Source organism: Eutrigla gurnardus (genome assembly GCF_963514095.1).
Source record: "Eutrigla gurnardus genome assembly, chromosome: 14".
Lineage (NCBI taxonomy): Eukaryota > Metazoa > Chordata > Actinopteri > Perciformes > Triglidae > Eutrigla > Eutrigla gurnardus.
Genome location: NC_139937.1, coordinates 12,036,121 through 12,055,334, shown reverse-complemented (window position 1 = coordinate 12,055,334; position 19,214 = coordinate 12,036,121). Strand labels below are relative to the sequence as shown.

Below are 19,214 nucleotides of genomic sequence, written 5' to 3'. Positions count from 1 at the left end.
ATAGGAAACAATTTAGCACATAATTCAGGGTTGCTGTAATTTTATCACATAAATATCAGCTTTACTGCCAATGCTAGCTGGACATACTACTGCTGCTCCTTCACATTAAAAGCATTCGATGGACCACGGGGCGGTTTTTATTGTGAAGCTTGCCGATCAGTTTTAAATACCACAAGCAGTAGTGAAATAAGAAGGAGAAGACACCGTTATTAAATGTGTGTTCGTAAAAAAAAATTCAGAAAAGGACGATGTACAATAATACCCAAAATAACTCAAGTCATATTCACATCCCTGTTTTTGATTGAGTTGAACTTGAGTTGCACATGGATTGTTGTGATAACCATAAAACATGTGAGTGCAACCATCCGACTACCCAGAACCTTTTGGTGCTTTGTTCCCTGACTAAAAAATAATAACGATTTCATTTGATTTTGTCGTGGAGAAAACTCCATTATATTAGCAGTGAATAACCCTAGACGATATTTGATTTCAATAAAAAAAAGGCCAATACGGGCCCCGTGCAGGTTATCAGACAAAGTGCAGGTTGAACCATATTAACATACAGAGCGACTGGAACGCTTCAGCCTAATCAACAAAAGCAAAGATGCTCTCGGTGTCGGCGTGAAGCTGTTGGAATGTTTTCCACTTGAGTTGAGAGGGGGACGGTAATGAAGAGAGCGATGAGGGACTGGAAATTTGATTAAGCTTCTCGGTGACAAGCGAGCCAGTAAACAGGAAGCCATGTGAGAAAGCAAATCATATTTGCTCACTTCGCCGCACACGAGCCCTTTACTTTCTCATCATTGGTTGGTCTGCATGCTTATTAAGTGGTAACTGCATCACATTTTTCAAACTCAAACGTAAATCTTCCTGATTATACATTTGCATGAAATATTGATGTTATAGCTCTAAAAGCTGACATGCATCAGGGTGTCATTTCTAGGCTATTATGCCCTCAAGAGATTATTCTCTTTCATACGACGATGTTTCTGAGCTAAAAACTGACTGACTGACTGAAGTGTGGCCTTTATTTCAGCTTCCCAAATACAATTTCATGACCATTGCATTGGTTGAAATACTGTCTGAGCCTCTCCATCAAAGCTCCAGTTTTATCCTGAGATCTATTAACCTTTTGAACCTTTAAATGACTTCAAGCTAAAGTTGCTCTCACATGGTGGCATTCATGCTTCTCTCCTGAACTACAAACATAGATTCACTTTCATGTATCCTTTGTTATTTGAAGTAATAACAGATTACTGCTCTGCTCTTCGCCATCATCACTGACACACAGAAACGGCTTTGTGTCCATTTAGATAGGAAGAGTTCTGCCCTTCTGCCAAAGTGATCCACTGTTTGTTGTCTAAAGCAGCGAGAGGTGAGATGGGCCTCTGCGGCGTCTCATTCTTTATATCCTGGGAGCTTACAGCCACACACACACGAGGACCTCCCACTTGATGTGCATGCTCATTCCATTAAAAGGCTGGCGATAAAATCAGCTCTGCTCAAATGGGTTTTTGTGGGGAACATTTGTGCAACAGCCAGCTGGGCAGCTCCTACTTTGTTGGCTTGAAAGTGGTGGCCCTCACTTAAGTGGTGTCATGAGTGAGTGGAGCAGGTCACTAATGATGGCCTGATGCAGGTCAAAGATGCCCTTTAGTCTGCATTCATAAAAACTTATAAAGCGAAGCTGTGCAAAGTTGGCTGAAAGAGAGAGGATGGTTTCTTTATAGCCGTGGATTTAAAGAGATACAGTTCATCATCTTAAGGGAAGGGAAGACAGCATTAATATTATATTGTAGAATGGCTTATCCAGGTACAAGTGACACCCAAATGAACTCAATAAATAAGGAAGTGAGATGTCACAAACTGATCACATCTGGTTACCTTATCATAGAGTCTGATCTGACTGAAGACTGAAACAGATGTCTGGCAAACAGACAAGGTGGGATATTATTCTCTGAAATGAAGTAGTTATTGTGTGTGGAAACAAGCAGCATAGTGAGCGGCAGCGAACTGTGCAAAGAATAATAAAAAGCAAATTGAAACAATTTTTTTATAACAGTTTTGCCAAAAGGTGTTTGATTTTCATCTCAGTGTTACTCCTCCTCACAAAGTGATGAATGTTTAATTACATTTTCATTGGAAAACCAAGTCCATAAAAGAGACTTTCACCGTCTAAATCAAGGGCAGCTCTGTAAGTTAAGTTAAGTCTGCAAACACAACAGCTGTTTCACGAGATACAAAACAAACACATATCACAGCCGTCCTAACCTGTCATTCCAGTGTTGGCGGGGCTCTGAGGTAGGAGGTGGTCATTGGTGATGGTCAGGGTTGCGCTGGTAGGCTGGCTGTTGAGTGGCGATGACAGCCTGATGCTGCCATTCATCTCAGTCCCATTAGAGTGGCTATGCTGGGGGAGCAGATCCTGACCTGCAAGAGTATGGAGAAAATCAATTTGAGGAAGTGTTGTTTTGCCGTACATCTAGGGATTGTAAGATATAAACACATTTGGATAACTGGGACTGAAAATGATGACATTTTTGCTTGGAACCGATGCACTGTGATCCATCTTCGCTTATTTCCCACTGTCTCTAGTTAAAGAAAAAATATATAAATAACTTTATAAACATATAACAGCAAAAGAAATCCACTGAATGTCTTGATGCCGCTTCAAGTCAAAGGAAAACAAAATATAAAGGTTGGATATAACAATAGCTTACTATCTCCTTCATCTTAAAGGATTTGGTCTGCTGGAGGAAAGACACTTCAGCCATGTAGGCAGAGCATGATCCATCATGCCTCGAGGAGGCTCAGATAGGCTCTTACCTCTACACTGCATACAACAACATATATCTACAGAGGATATACAACCAGCTGGCTTTGTGTTGGAGAGGAAATCACTCATAACCTCTAGTACTGTGGCTTTTCATCTTGATTTGTGAAGCATCTTCAGAATGAATCGAAGAACTATGAGTTTTTGTCTTTTTCGTCTTCCTGCAAACGTGTGAGGAAATCAATAAAACCGTTGCCTTGAGGGGATTTTGATATCATCCGTTGGTTTGTTATTGATAGTCTTTTTCTGTAAAAAAATCTATTCTTGTGAAAAGACAAAGTTACTGTACACAGCATATAGCTATGCATTTGTATGTTTTTAGTGTATGTGGTCCATACCTGATATGGTGAGGGTGATCTCCTGAGGGTTTCCTACTGCATTGCTGGAGCCGGACGCCGAGGCCTGGGCCTGAACCTGAGCGAGGGCTTGAGTCAGGCTGGAATTGTTGATAGTCAGTGTGATCTCCTGACCGCCGGGGCCTCCGGCTACCAGCCCGGAGCTACCTATGACGTGACTTAGGTCCTGAGAACCTGCAGAATCCAGAGGAAAGCATGGATCAGTTATCCAGCTCATGACAGAGAGGGTCCTGATTTGGTTCTCTGCCGAGGTTGTCACACATACCTGTAGCATCCTGCTCAGAGAGGCCGGCCATTGTGACCTGAGCAGGTGTGATCGTGGATGACTGCAGGGCCAGGCTGGTCAGCGGGTGGATGACCACATTGGCAGACACTGAGGGGTCAGTGGTGGACATGAGCTGGCCGCCAGAATGGGAGACCAGGCCAGTGTCGACGCTCAAGGGTTGAGAGAGGAGACCGCCTTGCAAGGTCTGCTGGAAGAGTGCGTGGTCGATCTGGAAGAGACAGGGCTACTTCAGATGAAAGAGGAAGGGTGAAGTCACATTTACTTCCACTATTTAAATTCTTGATTTTTTCCCCTTAGGAGGCTACTTTAAATCTGTCTTGGCAGGTAATGTATGACACTTAAAACTTATTATGACTTTTTATGGAAGACACAAGTAACAACACTATATGAACAGATTCCACAATCATAAAAAAATTGCCATATAGCAGCTCTGTTGAATCTTGTTCTGGGGCTCAAATGGAATTATAGGATTTGGTTTAGTGCATCTATGCTCGCTTAAAGGTGAAAAGATGCCCTGGACAAACAAGTAGAGCGCCACTAAGGCAATACAGCTGCAATAAAGAGCAATAATTAAAGTCTAACCACATCCTTGCTGTACTGAATACATTGACGTACATATCTCTCGGTCACAAACAAATATCCTAACGACTAAACCATTAGGCAATTTGATATGGTGATTTTAAATTGTATGCCCTCGGCTAAGAACCACTCCACCCATAATAAAGCTGGGGATACATCAACGAACCCAACACACATCTGTTTAATTAAACAAGTGAAATAGTTCGGACAAAATGACGCGCAAGAATAATTAGAAAGTCGATTGCTGAAATTGACTCCTGCTCAAATAATTGATGAAAATGAAGAAAGGCCCAGACGTAAAGGTCAGTGATGTTATTGAGAGAACAGGTTAACGTGATTTCATTCACAAAGACTTCTTATTGACTCAGAAGGCTTGCAATAAAAATAGATTCAGCACTCAAAATTAAAACTCAGAATAAAAGCCTGAATAAAAACCAGATATTTTATTAATTCAAGACCATAGTAACAATAATTTGGCAAAATGTATTCACAGAATATGAATGTATCTAAAATATTTTTGACTTCTACAATCTTTCTTGATAAATATTAACCAACATAAACCAGTTTTCATGTTGTTCGCAAAACAAAACCTTCCTTTCAGGTTCTCTGATGTTATGAACAAGTCCTTAAACTGCCCACATTTTTTACAAGAGCAGTCTAACATACCTGGAGATGTTATTCCTTTTCCCAATTATTGCAATAAACTTGGACTTGGGACTAGGTTAGTCTAAAGCCTGCAGTCACATTCAGTTTGACAGCTAATAAGTGTCAGTTCTCTTCTGCAGGCATGTTTGCAAAAAAAAGTATTTATCCACGCTGAAATAAAACCCCTCTACTTACACTCCAAGTGTGTTCAAATGTCCATTTCTGAAAACCATTAGCACAGTAATTCTGACTATTGGGTGGAAAACATCAGTTTGTTACCTTTTAAAAAGAATGAAACTGTACTTATTATTTTGTGATTTTAATTCTTTAAAAATCACCAGAATGCAGGAAACGCTGCGTCTGAAACAACATTTTTTCTGGGTCATGGAATCCTCCCTATCTTTGGGGTCTCAGGATAGGCAACTATATTGAAGGGACATTTCTGATTTTTTTAAGTGGGGTTAGATGAGGTTAACACTGAATTTTTCCATCAGTGCCTTGCAATAAATGGTGGTCGCAGTTTGGAAGCTTACAGGAGTAGTGACACAGACAGCTGCTTTTCCTTGCTTTCAGACAGCCTTTTCTGATGGGAAACTGGAGCCGTGATCTATGCTCTCTTACAACCAGACTCCTTTTACATGAACAGTCATTTTACCTTGCAGAACAAAGGAGCTGCTGGACTTCCACTCCCTTGGTTAGCGTGTTTGGGTTATTGTGAGACTTTAGTGCAATCAAACTAACCCTTTAAAACACCAAGAACAGCAGTGGCGTAGAAGTTAAATATTGTAAATATATTGTAAACTTAAGCTAACAGAGATCGTTTTAGGTGAGCCTTTATTTAAGGAGGCTTCAATATGTTTTGCTGCGGCTCCCGTCCACAGCTGTACATTGCTTTGCTCCCATGCCGATCCTCCTGACTGCTTCTCCAATCTAGGAGCGTGCCGACCGCCATCTGCTGTAGGTAATACCCTGACTATGGATGAGTACCACACACATACCCACTGGAAAAATCTGAACTATCCCTTTAAGGTCAACGCGATGACACACATGCAGAAGAACACAATGTTCCGTAGAGAGGGCATGTTACCTGAAGTGTGATGTTGTTGATGTTGCTGGTATCGATGCCAGAGATCTGGACATTGGGGCACACCAGGTTAGCCGGCGTCAACTGCAGGTGGATGCCATCCAGTGTGGTCAGGCCATCTGGGAGGGACACAGTCAGGTCTCCAGCAGCTGCAACACACACACACACACACACACACACGCACACACACACACACACACACACACACACACACACACAAATATTTAGATATTTCACATTTACACTCAACTCATTTTGTGCAAATATTCATCCTTAACTAGCCTTACAGGCACCAGAGGGACATAAAGTACAGTTTTTCCAGCTTGTATATTTTTATAAATAACATGCTGTTAAAGCCTATAAAATTACAGTTTCACAATCTGACAAAAACAATTTAATTACTGCAGTCAAAACATAGCGAGGTTATGGCAGGTAAAGAAGCACGAGGGCTTATTTAAAAAAGGCTATTGTTGATTTGAGGGGGGGATGATGAAGATGACCCCGGGGGTAGATATATTATACATATTATGTCAGAGGCCAGATGTAAAGGCATGACAAACAGACCATTATATGCACCGCTAGGCTTCTGAGCTACCAATACGGCCAAATGGCTTCTGCTGGAGATCCTGAAGTAAAGGTACTGAATATCTCATGAATAAGCGCCACCAAAAGATTGAAGGACAACAAAGAAATGTATTCAGCAGTCAGATGAAAGGATTGTTTGGAAGAGGTTTGCCTGCAGTGAACAGTGCACTCTCCTCAAATATGCAGAGAATAGAGAGAGTGAGAGAGAATCTGAAAAACTGGAGCAGTGAGCTTGAAGAAGAGAGCAATGACTGGAAAACCTGTTTGGCCCCAACTGTTACGCACCAGGGACAGTGTGAGCCAAGTCATTTCATGGCCTGCAAACCACAAAGCCAGACTTCAGAAAACACAGTTTTACTGAAAAAGTGCATAATGATGCATCAAGGAATCCCAGCTGCTCCGTAAAACCCATACAATATACAATACAATAAACATTTTTACAGTCATTTTTCAAATGAGAAAACTAATTGTAATTTAAATTTGGTGAAAGACAGTTATTGAGCCCAAACTTGAGGAAAGGGAGCCAATTTCAAAATAAAACTACCTTCACACATGCAAGCTTTTCAGTGAATCTTAAATAGACTTTCCATTTACAGGTAAGTCACAAATAGGAATCATAATCTGTAATTCTGCCAAGCTGTTATCAACATTTCACACAGCGCTCACAGCAAAACCTGTGCAAAGTGTGAAAGCCTGTTAAAGAGTGATAATACTTTAAGTGATAACATTTCTGTGATACCTTGATGTTTTATCTGCCTGTAGAATTCAGTGAAGACGAGCACAAACATCATCAAAATTGGTTTGTGTCGAAAATGATCAAATAGTATCGTGTTATTTGAAGGAGAGGGGGTGAACAGAGATCAGGGCTTGTGTTGATAAAGAGCCCTCATCCTCCCCGTGTTGAACACATCACACATTGTGATGCAGTTCATCTTGTCCTGAGCAGCTGCCAACTGTTAACCAATCACCAATCAACTGACCGACACTAGAAACGATGATCCCGGTGGCATTTCAGTTACACCCACGAGCGTCTGTGAATTAATCATCATGACGAGAGTCGGTGCCAAATGGCAATAAAATATGTTGTTGTGCGGTCATCTGTAACACTGCACAGTGACTCTTTGGGATAACAACACTCAGTGCCTCTATTTTACTGTCTTGGTTCAAATAATCAAATTCAAAACAATGCCTGCTGACAATGGTACAATATAACTTTCACTATAACCGTAATAAAATCAAAGACCAATCGCAGTAAAATCTGAACTATTTCTTATCATCCACTGCTCTGCTTGATTTATTACATGTTATATTTTTGTTCTGTGTGACCCATCCATAGTCCCTACCTGACATGGAGGCAGGCAGGATGGCTTGTCCTACCAGTCCTGGTTGCAGTAGACTCTGGTCAAACTGCCCTGTCAGGACTTGGTTGGCTGGGAGGTAAATGTTGGGATCAGAGTTGGGCGTCTGCAGCAGACCCACAGGGTGAAGAGCCTCTGAAGCTGCTGGCTGCTGCCCCTGGCCCGGTCCCACAGCCTGCCCAGTCCCATGGTCGTGACTGTGACCTGTCGATGAGGCCGACCGCTTGGATTTGCGGCTGTCGAGGCTCTGCCGAAAGTGGCACTGGATGTGCGTTTTGCGGTGACCCGAAGTCCTGAAGCGGAGTTCACAAAATGGACATTTGAAGGGCTTGGAGCCGGTGTGGAGGCGCATGTGCACCTTTAAGCTGCCCTTTGTGGAGAAGGAGGTGTTGCACATGTGACAGCTGAAGAGTTTGTGACCTGCAAAGATACAGAAAGGAGAGTGAATATGACTTGTTGCTCCATCATAACTCCAGGCTACACCAGCTTATTCTCTCATTGTGCTCAAATTTTCAGTAGGTCTCGCTGTTGTTTGTATTTAATTTGTCTACTATGCTGTTACTGTCCTTATGGTTATAAATATCAAACAGATTTGAAATGACATAAATGGCCTTAGGGAGTGTGCAATCAGGTCAGGAAGCTTCTTTTTTTAAGCTTTAAACTTTTACTCTTCTCATTGAACTCTAGGCAAGAAAACCAAATAACATATTTACCAAAATGTGAAACAATTCCTTTAGGTAATTATATAAACACACGTCTCCAAATACCACAATGTTTCAGAAATCCCACAACCAGTGTGAAGCCTGTTAAGAAAGTAAGAAAAACTGATATAACTCTAACCTGTGTGTGTCTTCACGTGGCAGTCCAGGGTGGATTTCACCGTAAAACTCTTCCCACACTCGTCACACTTGTACGGCCTTTCTCCTGTGTGGATCCGGATGTGCCTAGACATTGAAGCAGACACAGCGATAAAAGGCACATTTGAAGGAGCACAAGGATAGAGGAGAGATTTAAAAGACAGAAAGCCAGTGCTACTTCAGTTAAAGAGAAATAATGGAAACAAGACACTTACTAAACAAGAACACTCTTCCATGCCTTTCCCAGATCCCATTGCTGTTGTAACATGAGCTTGCAATAAATTGCAAAGGCACGACTTCGAATGTGGAGATTTTAATAAGAAACATGGCACTCTGGTGAGTTTTTAACTTGTTTGGGAGAAGAAAAGTTAAGTTCAAAAGAGACGTGGCTTGAACTTTACTGGTCCAATAACATGGAGAAAATTCTAGAGAGATTTAAAATATATATTATTTATTTATTTACAATAATAAGATAATGGATGGATGGAACTCTTCTCCCAAATAAGAATAGTTTCACACTCTATCAAAGCAGTTTTTCCTGAATGTTATAAACACACCAGGAAATGACCTGGTGTGTTTTTTAAGGAATTGTGTTCTCGCACATTTCATCTTTAATTAGGGAGTCTGACACATCATTTCCTCTGTGAATTGCATGGGGAGTTTGGACGACCTACATACCCTTGATTTAATAGGTGTGTATGTTATTTATATGGTTACAGTATTGTAAAAGTGATAGTGAATGTTGGTGTGGGGAAACAACATGTACAGTATGAAGCATACCCAGGGCTGAAGATAAATAATAATAATTATCTGCATCATTGTATTGATCCTTTACAATCAGAACTTGTTACTTTTCTTCACAGAAACCTCAAGCTTGGGCTCCAACAAACAGCAAGCTAGTTGAGCTTGTTGTAAGATAGTTGTAAACTACTTAAAACTTGGGCTGGTCATCTTGAGAAACCAGCAGGTGATTTTTGTAATATATATCTACATACAGGTGATCTTTACCTGACAAGGTCGCTGGGCTTCTTGAAGCTCTTGGGGCAGAAACCGCAGCAGTTGGCAAACTTGGGCTCCGTCTCCAGTTCCACAGCCTTGTCTTTGATCTCGCTGATTCGATCCCTCTCAGCCGCCGACTGGGCGAGGATCCTCTCCGACACAGAGGCCTCCTCGCCGGGATCCTTCGCCAGCTCGGCCGCCTGCTCTTCAGTAAAAGTGATGATTTCCAAACCCCTCCTCTTTAACTTTTGTTCCCCATCCTCGTCCAATTCTTCCTCCTCTTCCTCGACGTCTTGACTATCCAGACCTATAACTGTGAGAAAAGGGGTCTATTATCTCTATGAAATTGGACGACCCTATGTGCAAAAAAAGTGTCACGCAATGAAGGGTCCGTATATTGTCTGGGCTTCCTTACTTTGTTCCTCCACAGCATGCTCCTTCTTCATATGTTTTTTACACAGCAGGCTGGTCCTGAAGTTCTCGTCACACACGGAACACTTGAAAGACTTGATGTGGATGATCATGTGGCGGTTCAGGCTGCCGTTGGTGGTGAATGAGGCGTCACAAACATTACACTTAAAGGGCTTCACTCCTGTCAGCAAGAGATGAGAGAGAAGGGTTTCAGGAAGTTCTATTTAAAACCTTTAGGAAGTTTAGTTTAAGAACAACTAGAAAACCCAAATTATAAAACATTCCTGAACCTCATGTAAATAGCTTAAAGTCATTAGTGTCAAAGAAGCATCGTCTGTAGCGACCTTTAGTTTGTATTTACTTTTAAACTTGTGAATGAAACGAATGACCAGGCTTTGCCTGATAAGGTAATTAAGTTTTACCACTTGGATGTCATTTAGATATTCCAAATGAAATACAATTGGATGTGATATATTTAATACTGAACCATTTCAGTTTGTAAAATCAAATTAACTTAACTAATTAAATGAAGGCATTTGTAGATTTCCCAGCTCACCTGTATGCGTGTTGAGGTGGGACTTCAACACTCCAGCCGATACAAATGCTCGTCCACAGAGATGACATCTGTATGGTTTCTCCCCGGTGTGGGAACGCACATGCTGCTTCAGATGACTCGACTTTTTGAAGCCCTTATTACACCAACTGCACCTGAAAAGTGGAAAAAGCCTCATAACAACAAAGTTGTTGTGTTCACTGTCCCCAAATCAGCTCGCAGGTGAAATAAAGGCTTAGTTTGATGTTTATTTGCTGCATGGGCATGTTAATCATACTGTGAAATGTTCTGAAAACATTTTAAATACACCTCAAGTTATATATCCTTGTCAAAAGGAAGTTGGTTAACTGTTGGGTAGCTATGAGTTTGAGTTTTCTTACTCTAAACTTTCACAGAAAAGTTTCCACAGAGAGAAAACACAACAAAACCATCCACCCTCACTGCTACTGCGCTGATATTAAGCTGATGTCAGGGGGGAGGACCAGAGGACATTTATTTCATTCTAGTCAAATCCCATGAATGAATGAAAAATGCATTTTAAAAAATCTCTAATAACCTGCATGTATCTCTGGGGCATGTCTATAAATGCTATTGCCTTATCTGAGAAAATGTTTGAACTGAAAGAAAGGCCAGGAAAAGTTTAATGCTGTAAACAGTTCTTCCCTCGGGCTCAGTTTTAATGGTTGTGCCTATCATTAATCTGCTTTAAGCCCTGGAAAAAATTTGATTAGATATCTTAGAGCTCACTAACCCAATGCAAACACTAATAGCTGGGTAGACAAAACAACAAGAAAAAACATCAGCATCAAAAAGTTTCTGAAGTACTGCTCATCGGAGGTTCAGAATTTAGTTCAGGTTTAGATCTTGACCAATATAACAGTGTAACTCTCTCAGCAAACGTCAATCATCTGACAAAGGGGTTGTTTGGTGGGTGACAAAGTGAAAACCTGGGACAGAAAACCCTCATCTGCAGCACCACAGCTCATCAATCCAGAGTGCTGCGTCGGGTCAAAACCTCGTAGAATGGAGGCCACTCCTGAGTAACCCGGAGTTTTCTAAACTGCTCTCAAAATATTCTGAGAGCCTGTTGAAGGAGATGTTCTGGATTGATTTGACAAAACTGAACCCTCTGTGCTGAATGCCAACCAGGTGTTTTCCATGGCATGGCTAACAGCATGTCTGCTGTAACATGTGGCGATGACAGCAGCTTCAAACCAGGGGGAGGTCTGGTGATCGGTGAGAGGTGAAGGGACAGTATCAGACATGGCCAAGTATCACAGGAATATCAGTGGGTGTCCATAAATGGCACACCCAAATGATGAAATATGACGTAAGGATCATGTTCACTAATGTCCTCTATCTATTTTGACAGAGTTTGAAGGATCTGTAAGAAATTGCCTTTGAGGAATGCATATGTGAAAAGATGGCAGAGGAAGGACCAAAAGAGTTGAAGCTCTAATTACAAGTACTGGTGCTTTTTACAAAGGGTTGGAATTTAAACGCTGAAGAGGTGGGAGGACTTTCTGAACACCTTACATACACATTTAGAGGCAAGGACACACACACACACATACACACACACAGAAGAAATAACTGGGAAGTAAACCTGTATGCTCTCTTGCTGTTGTCCTCGCTGTCATCCTGGTAGTCCTGGGTTTCAGTGGTCAGGTGAAGCTCATCCTGGCTGCTCTGCTGAAGAAGCCCATTCGTCTGGAGTATAAAAGACAAATCAGCTAAATACATTGACAAGTACATTGTTACTATCAAGTGTCTTTGTTATACAGGTACTACTCAGAAAATTAGAATATCGTGTAAAAGTTGTTTTATTCAGGAAATTCAACATAAAAGATGAAACCAATACATTCTATAGACTCATTACATGGAAAGTGAGATATCTCAAGCATTTCTTTGGTGTAATTTTGCTGATTATGATTTACAGCTTATTAAAACCTCAAAACCAAAAACTCATTAAATTAGAATACTGTGAAAAGCTTCAGTAATGTAGGCTCAAAGTGTCACACACTAATCAGGTAAGTAATCCAAAACACCTGCAAAAGGGTCCTGAGCCTTTAAAAAGTCTGTTTGGTTGCTTGTTTGGTTTAGAAGAATTCACAATCATGGGGAAGACTGCTGATCTCACAGTTGTGCAGAAAACCATCATTGACTCCCTGCACAAGGTGGGTAAGACACAAAAAGTGATAGCAAAAGAAGCTGGGTGTTCTCAGAGTGCAGTCTCAAAGCACATTAATGGACAGTTAAGTGGAAGGCAGAAGTGTGGAAGAAAACGGTGTACAAGCCGGAGGGATGACCGCAGCCTGGAGAAGATGGTCAGGAAAGGGCCATTCAAAAGTGTGGGGGAACTTCATAAGGAGTGGACTCAGGCTGGAGTTGCTGCTTCAAGGGAAACGACACGCAGGCGGATGCTGGACATGGGCTTCAAATGTCGAATTCCTGTTGTCAAGCCGCTCCTCACGAGCAAGCAACGCCAGAGGCGCCTTACCTGGGCTAGAGAGAAGAAAGACTGGACTGTTGGCCAGTGGTCCAAAGTCCTCTTTTCTGATGAGAGCAAGTTTTGCATCTCATTTGGCAACAAAGGTCCCAGAGTCTGGAGGAAGACCGGAGAGGCGCAAAATGGAAGATGCAGGAAGTCCAGTGTTAAGTTTCCCCAGTCTGTGATGACTTGGGGATCCATGTCAGCTGCTGGTGTTGGTCCTCTGTGCTTTATCAAGTCCAGCATAAACGCAGCTGTCTACCAGGAAATTTTAGAGCACTTCATGCTTGCTTCAGTGGACCAGCTTTATGGGGATGAGGACTTCATCTTCCAGCAGGACTTGGCACCTGCCCACACTGCCAAAACTACAAAATCCTGGTTCAACAACCATGGGATTACAGTGCTTGACTGGCCCGCAAACTCACCTGACCTGAACCCCATAGAAAATCTGTGGGGCATTGTCAAGAGAAAGCTGAACGGGAAGAGACCAAACAATAAAGAAGAGCTCAAGGCCGCGATTGAAGCATGTTGGTCTTCCATAACACCTGAGATATGCCACAAGATGGTAGCATCCATGCCGCGCCGGATTAAGGCAGTCATTCGTGCAAAAGGGGCCCCAACCAAGTACTAAGTACAGATGCAAGAATTTACATTCAGAGGCCTGACATTTTTGTATTTAAAATCCTTTTTTTTAATTGATTTCAAGCAGTATTCTAATTTTCTGAGTTTTTGAATTTGAGGTTTTCTGAAGCTGCAAGTCCAAATCAGCAAAATCAAAACAAATAAAAGCTTGAAATATATTGATTCACATTGTATTTGTCTATATAATGTGTAAATTTCACCTTTAAAGTTGAGTTACAGAAATACATGCACTTTTTCAGGATATTCTAATTTTCCGAGTAGTACCTGTATGTCTATAACGGTTTAGTTCAACATTTTGGGAAATACTCGGTAGGACTTTATTTATATGTATACTCACCACCTCAGCACTGGGATCGTGGAGCATATTAGGGGGGTGATAGCTGGAAGACAGGGCCTGAGACTCCAGGGTGCTGGAATCCTGCAGCTGCTGGACGGTGGAGAACTGGGACTGATTGTAGCTCGATTCAGTGATGGTGAAACCTGAAGGGTAGCAACAGAGAATAATTAGTCTCTTGATTTAAATGTTCCAAAACAATACAGGGTTTTCCACTGTGAGCCCCAGAGTTCAAGGTCACGCTTTATATCAAGAACAACTTCATAGTGCTTCTTTATACATGGAGATTAGGGAAATATGATGAGCTGCTCAAGTGTCCTCTTGCCCGGGCCCACATGTCCTTTATGTCCTTGAATATTTGATGGCACTCGAGGCCATATGACAATGATGAATTTCCAGGTCTGTTCTGGACAGATAAAAAAAATTGTAGTGCCTCCTGAGAGAATGGAGAAGGGCTTAGTGAGTTGGTTGGTTGGATTATAGTCAGTGGCGGTTCTACACGGGGGCCTACAGGGGCCAGTGCCCCTGTAAAAATGTCCCAGGCCCCCCCTGTGGCCCCCCCAGAGCTGACTGAATAAGCTGACTGAATGATAAAATGAAAATGGAATAAATTGATCAAGTTATTACGATTTTATGCGCTAGCGCCAAAAGCGGAACTAATGTGACTCAGCGCTCTACACGGAATAATTAGAGCGACGCACCCAAACACTGCCTTGCCGGATGCGAGATGAGAGTGAGAACGGCAGCCACAAGTTTTGAAGAGAGGAGCTAATGTCTTGTTGCAAGAGGCGAAGGTAAGCAAAACGATTTCATCTCGTAAAGTGATTTATTGCACGTAACCGTGTTACTGTTGTTCCTCACTACGATAAGAAAATCAAGTTTGTAAATGTCTGATCTCGCTATGTTTAAATATCTAAGCAAACTCATCGCACTTTATGTACAAACTAAACTTTTGTATGATTTTAATGTAAAGCAAAATTAAAGTATTTAATGTTTAAATATCATTTGTTTCCATTTTTTAATGTGCCCCTCTGATCAAACATTGGCCCCACCTTGGCCCCCCCAGTAAAATTTGTCTAGAACCGCCACTGATTATAGTAGCAACCATATGTTTGTGTGCACTACACTGGATTAAGAGTTATACAATGCAGAGGGAAGAAAGCATGGAGATAGTACCATAGTCCAGATGTACCATCTGGAAAGTGCATTATACCTCTGTGATCAAATTAACAGTTTGAATCTTAGTGAGTCTGGCGTTTCCCCACAACAGCTGCTGTCTCCTTTAAGTGAAGCTGGCGGAAAGTTTATTCTACCATTAATGTTTGATTTCTTTTTAATGATACTCTAAAGTGAAAGATTTCATTACGAAGGTGGTTTCTTGAGGCCGACATTTCCAAACTGTACAACCAATTAACTCTTATCGCAGAAAGCACTGCAGAGGAATTACTGGAACGATAAGTGACTTACGCATTATAGGTGTCGCAAAGATGCACTCCTTCTTCTAAACACACACTTAATAGAGTATTTTTATGCATTACGGGCAGAATAGTCTGAAAACTGATTACGTGCAGAAATAGCTGCTTGGGTAAAATCGGTGAGACATGAGGTGTGTGTGTGTGTGTGTGTGTGTGTGTGTGTGTGTGTGTGTGTGTGTGTGTGTGTGTGTGTGTGTGTGTGTGTGTGATGTACCTTGTGTTAGAGCTTGCTGGTCGAAGGCAGGCTGAGGAAGTGTTGGCGTCTCAAACTGACTGATATTCTGAGGCAAAACATGTTGGGTAGTCACATACGAATCTGTCACCACAGAGAAAAGAGATGTACGGCAATACAACAGGTTAGTTTGATACTCACAAAGACAAAGACAGCATCTAGTTGAAGTTACAAAAACGTTTTAAAAAGTATAATGGAATTAATAATTAGCACTTCCACGGGTCATTTATCTATAGAGAGTGTCTTGCATTTGGACATTAACAATTTATGAAAATATTACATTCTATGGCCTTGACTCCTTCTTTAACCCTTTGTATGGAGGGTAGATTGCAGTCTATAGATTATTAAAATGTCATCAAATATGGATAGCTGAGGTCAAGAGTGGTGAACCTGATCACAGGTCATGCATTTAAAAACTGTGGTCGTTTTAGGAAAGTCAATTCAAAAGTTTGCTATAGAAAACGTGAAGTTTTCAGAGAGCAGTTAGGTTGATTAATTTGGTTCTGAGGGACAGTTATGACCCCTATTTCAGAGACCAGGTCCTGGTCTTTGTAGATGGATTACAGGGTTAGCCATGCCATGCTATTACCCTCCTCGAATTGTTGAAGCCCCACTGGATGTAGGGAATGTATGTTGAACATTCTTTAATGTAAAAAAGGATACATTGCAGGGCAAAATGTTACGTTACATATCTCTCTGTCGTCATTGTGCACCTCTTTGTAGTCGAGCTGAAAAATCTTTCCAGTCATTTTCCAGTAAATGTTAACAATGACTTCACATCTTGCTGTTTACTATGGATGTGCCACTAGCAACGGTGCTCCTGCTTACCTTCTCCTTGTAGCGGTTGGTCAGTCAGGGATGCCTCCAATGTCACTTGCTGATTTCCATTCACAACATCCGCCTGTCCCAGTCCCAGCATACTTTGCTGCTCTGCCGAGGTAGCAGTTGGTTGCTGGAGGGAATCTTCCTCTATTTCCACCTGTATATCATGGTCTACCGTGCCACCCCCTAAGGGGTCATCTGTTGACTGGGGCTGCAGCTGTTGGGCCAGTTCATACCTTCAGCAAAACAAGAAAGGAAGAACCTTATATTTTAGTGTTACGACATTACTTAGACTTTCTAGTTAGCTTACGTCTTCCTTGCAGAACATGCAGACAAACCTGTGTGTCTTCATATGCTTCCTGCAGTTGGGTGATGACTTGAAGGTCTTCTGACAATAGGGGCACATATAGGGCCTGAGGTCACTGTGGGTGGTCATGTGGCGCCGCAGGCTGCCGCTGGTAGTGAAGGTGGTGTCGCACATCAGGCACTTGTATGCTTTTAGGCCCGAGTGAGTCCTGATGTGAGCCTTGAGGACTCCTGAGGAGGCGAAACCCCGACTGCACTGCACACACTTGTAGGGCCTTTCTCCTGTATGAGACCTGGGGTGATAAAAGGTAAAGGAAAAAAATCATGCAATAACAATGCTACAGCTGCTGCTGATTATTTTCTAGTTCATGCAAGTAGAATATTTTCCCTGGGAGGGGTAGAAAAATGTTATAAAAATCAATATGGGGATCAGAAATAACCACAAAAACATGGGTTGGCATCAGGCATATGACTGGGTTACGTCATTCAAAACAAACAAATAAAACAATTTGGTGATGCCACTCTTTGGTGGCCCCACTGCTCTGTGATGTTCCCCAAGGCTTCTTCCTTGGGCCACTTTTGTTCTTGTGTTTAAGTTACAACATTCCACTAATACAACATTCAATACCAACTGAACACGCAGAACCTTTACCTGACATGCTGCTTCAGATGGCTTGATTTCTTGTAGGCCTTACTACAGAACTGGCACTTGTATGGGCGGTCACTGCCCACCACCTCAAGGTATTGTTGGAAAGCCAAGCGGGGGTTTTGGGATGGGATGAGGCCTGTTAAGCAACACATGAACAAGCAACATGTGATCCATGTGAAAAGACGTCACATTTAAAGCAGAGCCATGCAGCACATATGAAGAAACATAAGGGAAAGAAAGCAGCACATTCCACTAAACTGTACACGTGCCAGTCAACATGTGCTCTTACCAAAGTCAGTGATGAGGATGGGTTCCTGCAGGGGGATATCGGGCAGAGGTAGGTTACTCTTGGACACTTTGGCTTTGTTGCTTTTGCGGGGAAACTTGTGCTTCTTCTGCTGAAGGCTTTTGAAGTGAGATGCAATGTGTGTTTTCCTGTGGCCTGATGTACGAAAGATCTTGTCACAGTGAGGGCAGGGGAAAGGACGCACACCTAAGGACAGTGGGGGAAAAAACAGTACTTTTGGAGAATTAGTATTTAGAGAATTAGACTGATGCTGACATAAGTCCTTTGATGCAAACATCGAAAGATTCCAAAGAATAACCTACAAATTAGACCAAATGCATCAGAATTCACTAGCCCTAAGCCAATCTAAATAAATATGAAACTCACACATAAACCAAAAAATGTAAGCAAGCTTATATAATTTTATTCATTTTTTGTCTACAAAAGGTTACAAAGCCTTTCAGTTAGCAGGAGACAATAAATATTTCTAAAAAAAAACAAATTACAACACAAAGAATAAAATGCAACAAATAAATTAAACTGTATCAGCACAAAGCCTTTGTGACAAATACAGCTGAGAACATCTAGGATAAGCCTTAGCTTAGAACTAACACATAACCAAAGCTCAGGTAAACACCTAACATAGACAGTGCTATCACATAGCAATTAGAGAGAGAAAACTAATGCACAGATGCACATAGCAATTAAACTGTTACAGTTCTGTTCATTCACACTAATGGTGACATATCATGTCCATGGGGTGATTCTGGGGATTCAAGTTATCTCTCTAAGAAGAAGCAAATACAAAATGATTGCAAACACAAGTGCAAATGAAGGCTCTAGCTGTAGCGGCACACAGGTCCAGCTTTTGTCATTTTCTGCAAAATGTATCATAAGTTTAATATTAAATAACATTGGCTTCCAGTAAACTGAAAACATTTTTGTTGAAAGCTCTTGAATGTCTCCTTTTACTTATGCGCATACTGATTAGGTTGGCAGATGTGACATAAGGAAAGAGCCAATAAAGTGAAAAAAGTGCATTCGAAATGTCGGAAATTTAGTTTGGCTTTAAATGTAACCGTTTCATGAAGTGGACCTGCTTCTCACCTGTATGCAGACGCATGTGTACCTTCATGCTGCCAGAAGTGGAGAAGCACTTGAGGCAGCACTGACACTCAAAGGCCTTGATACCCGTGTGCGTTTTCATATGTGCTGTGAGGGTACTTTTGACAGCAAAAGCTCTGAAGCACTGTTTGCACTTGAAAGGCTTCTCGTGAGTGTGGATGCGGATGTGGCGAACAAGGTCGCTGGGTTTCTTGAACTCCTTGGAGCAGTATGGGCAGCCGTGCCAGCGAACGCCATTCTCCTCCCTGATGGAGCCTGGGAAAAGAAGGCAGAGTGAAGCAGCTGTCCGGCGTTTCTGTCAGTCGA

The 19,214-nt window shown here is 41.8% G+C and overlaps 1 protein-coding gene across 1 annotated transcript in view; it reads right to left on the bottom strand.

Moving 5' to 3' along the window:
* Window positions 1-19,214, bottom strand: part of znf236 (zinc finger protein 236) — a 36,995-nt gene that overhangs the window by 5,987 nt on the left and 11,794 nt on the right. Inside the window, exons 10-26 of the mRNA XM_084027854.1 lie at window positions 18,891-19,163; window positions 17,787-17,990; window positions 17,501-17,633; window positions 16,881-17,141; window positions 16,549-16,778; window positions 15,703-15,804; window positions 14,017-14,159; window positions 12,153-12,256; window positions 10,550-10,701; window positions 9,998-10,174; window positions 9,592-9,895; window positions 8,567-8,670; window positions 7,712-8,146; window positions 5,787-5,932; window positions 3,455-3,683; window positions 3,172-3,363; window positions 2,272-2,430 (exon numbers count right to left, since the gene is read on the bottom strand). Coding sequence (XP_083883980.1) covers window positions 2,272-2,430; window positions 3,172-3,363; window positions 3,455-3,683; window positions 5,787-5,932; window positions 7,712-8,146; window positions 8,567-8,670; window positions 9,592-9,895; window positions 9,998-10,174; window positions 10,550-10,701; window positions 12,153-12,256; window positions 14,017-14,159; window positions 15,703-15,804; window positions 16,549-16,778; window positions 16,881-17,141; window positions 17,501-17,633; window positions 17,787-17,990; window positions 18,891-19,163 — 3,348 coding nt within the window. The remainder of the gene's footprint in view (window positions 1-2,271; window positions 2,431-3,171; window positions 3,364-3,454; window positions 3,684-5,786; window positions 5,933-7,711; window positions 8,147-8,566; window positions 8,671-9,591; window positions 9,896-9,997; window positions 10,175-10,549; window positions 10,702-12,152; window positions 12,257-14,016; window positions 14,160-15,702; window positions 15,805-16,548; window positions 16,779-16,880; window positions 17,142-17,500; window positions 17,634-17,786; window positions 17,991-18,890; window positions 19,164-19,214) is intronic.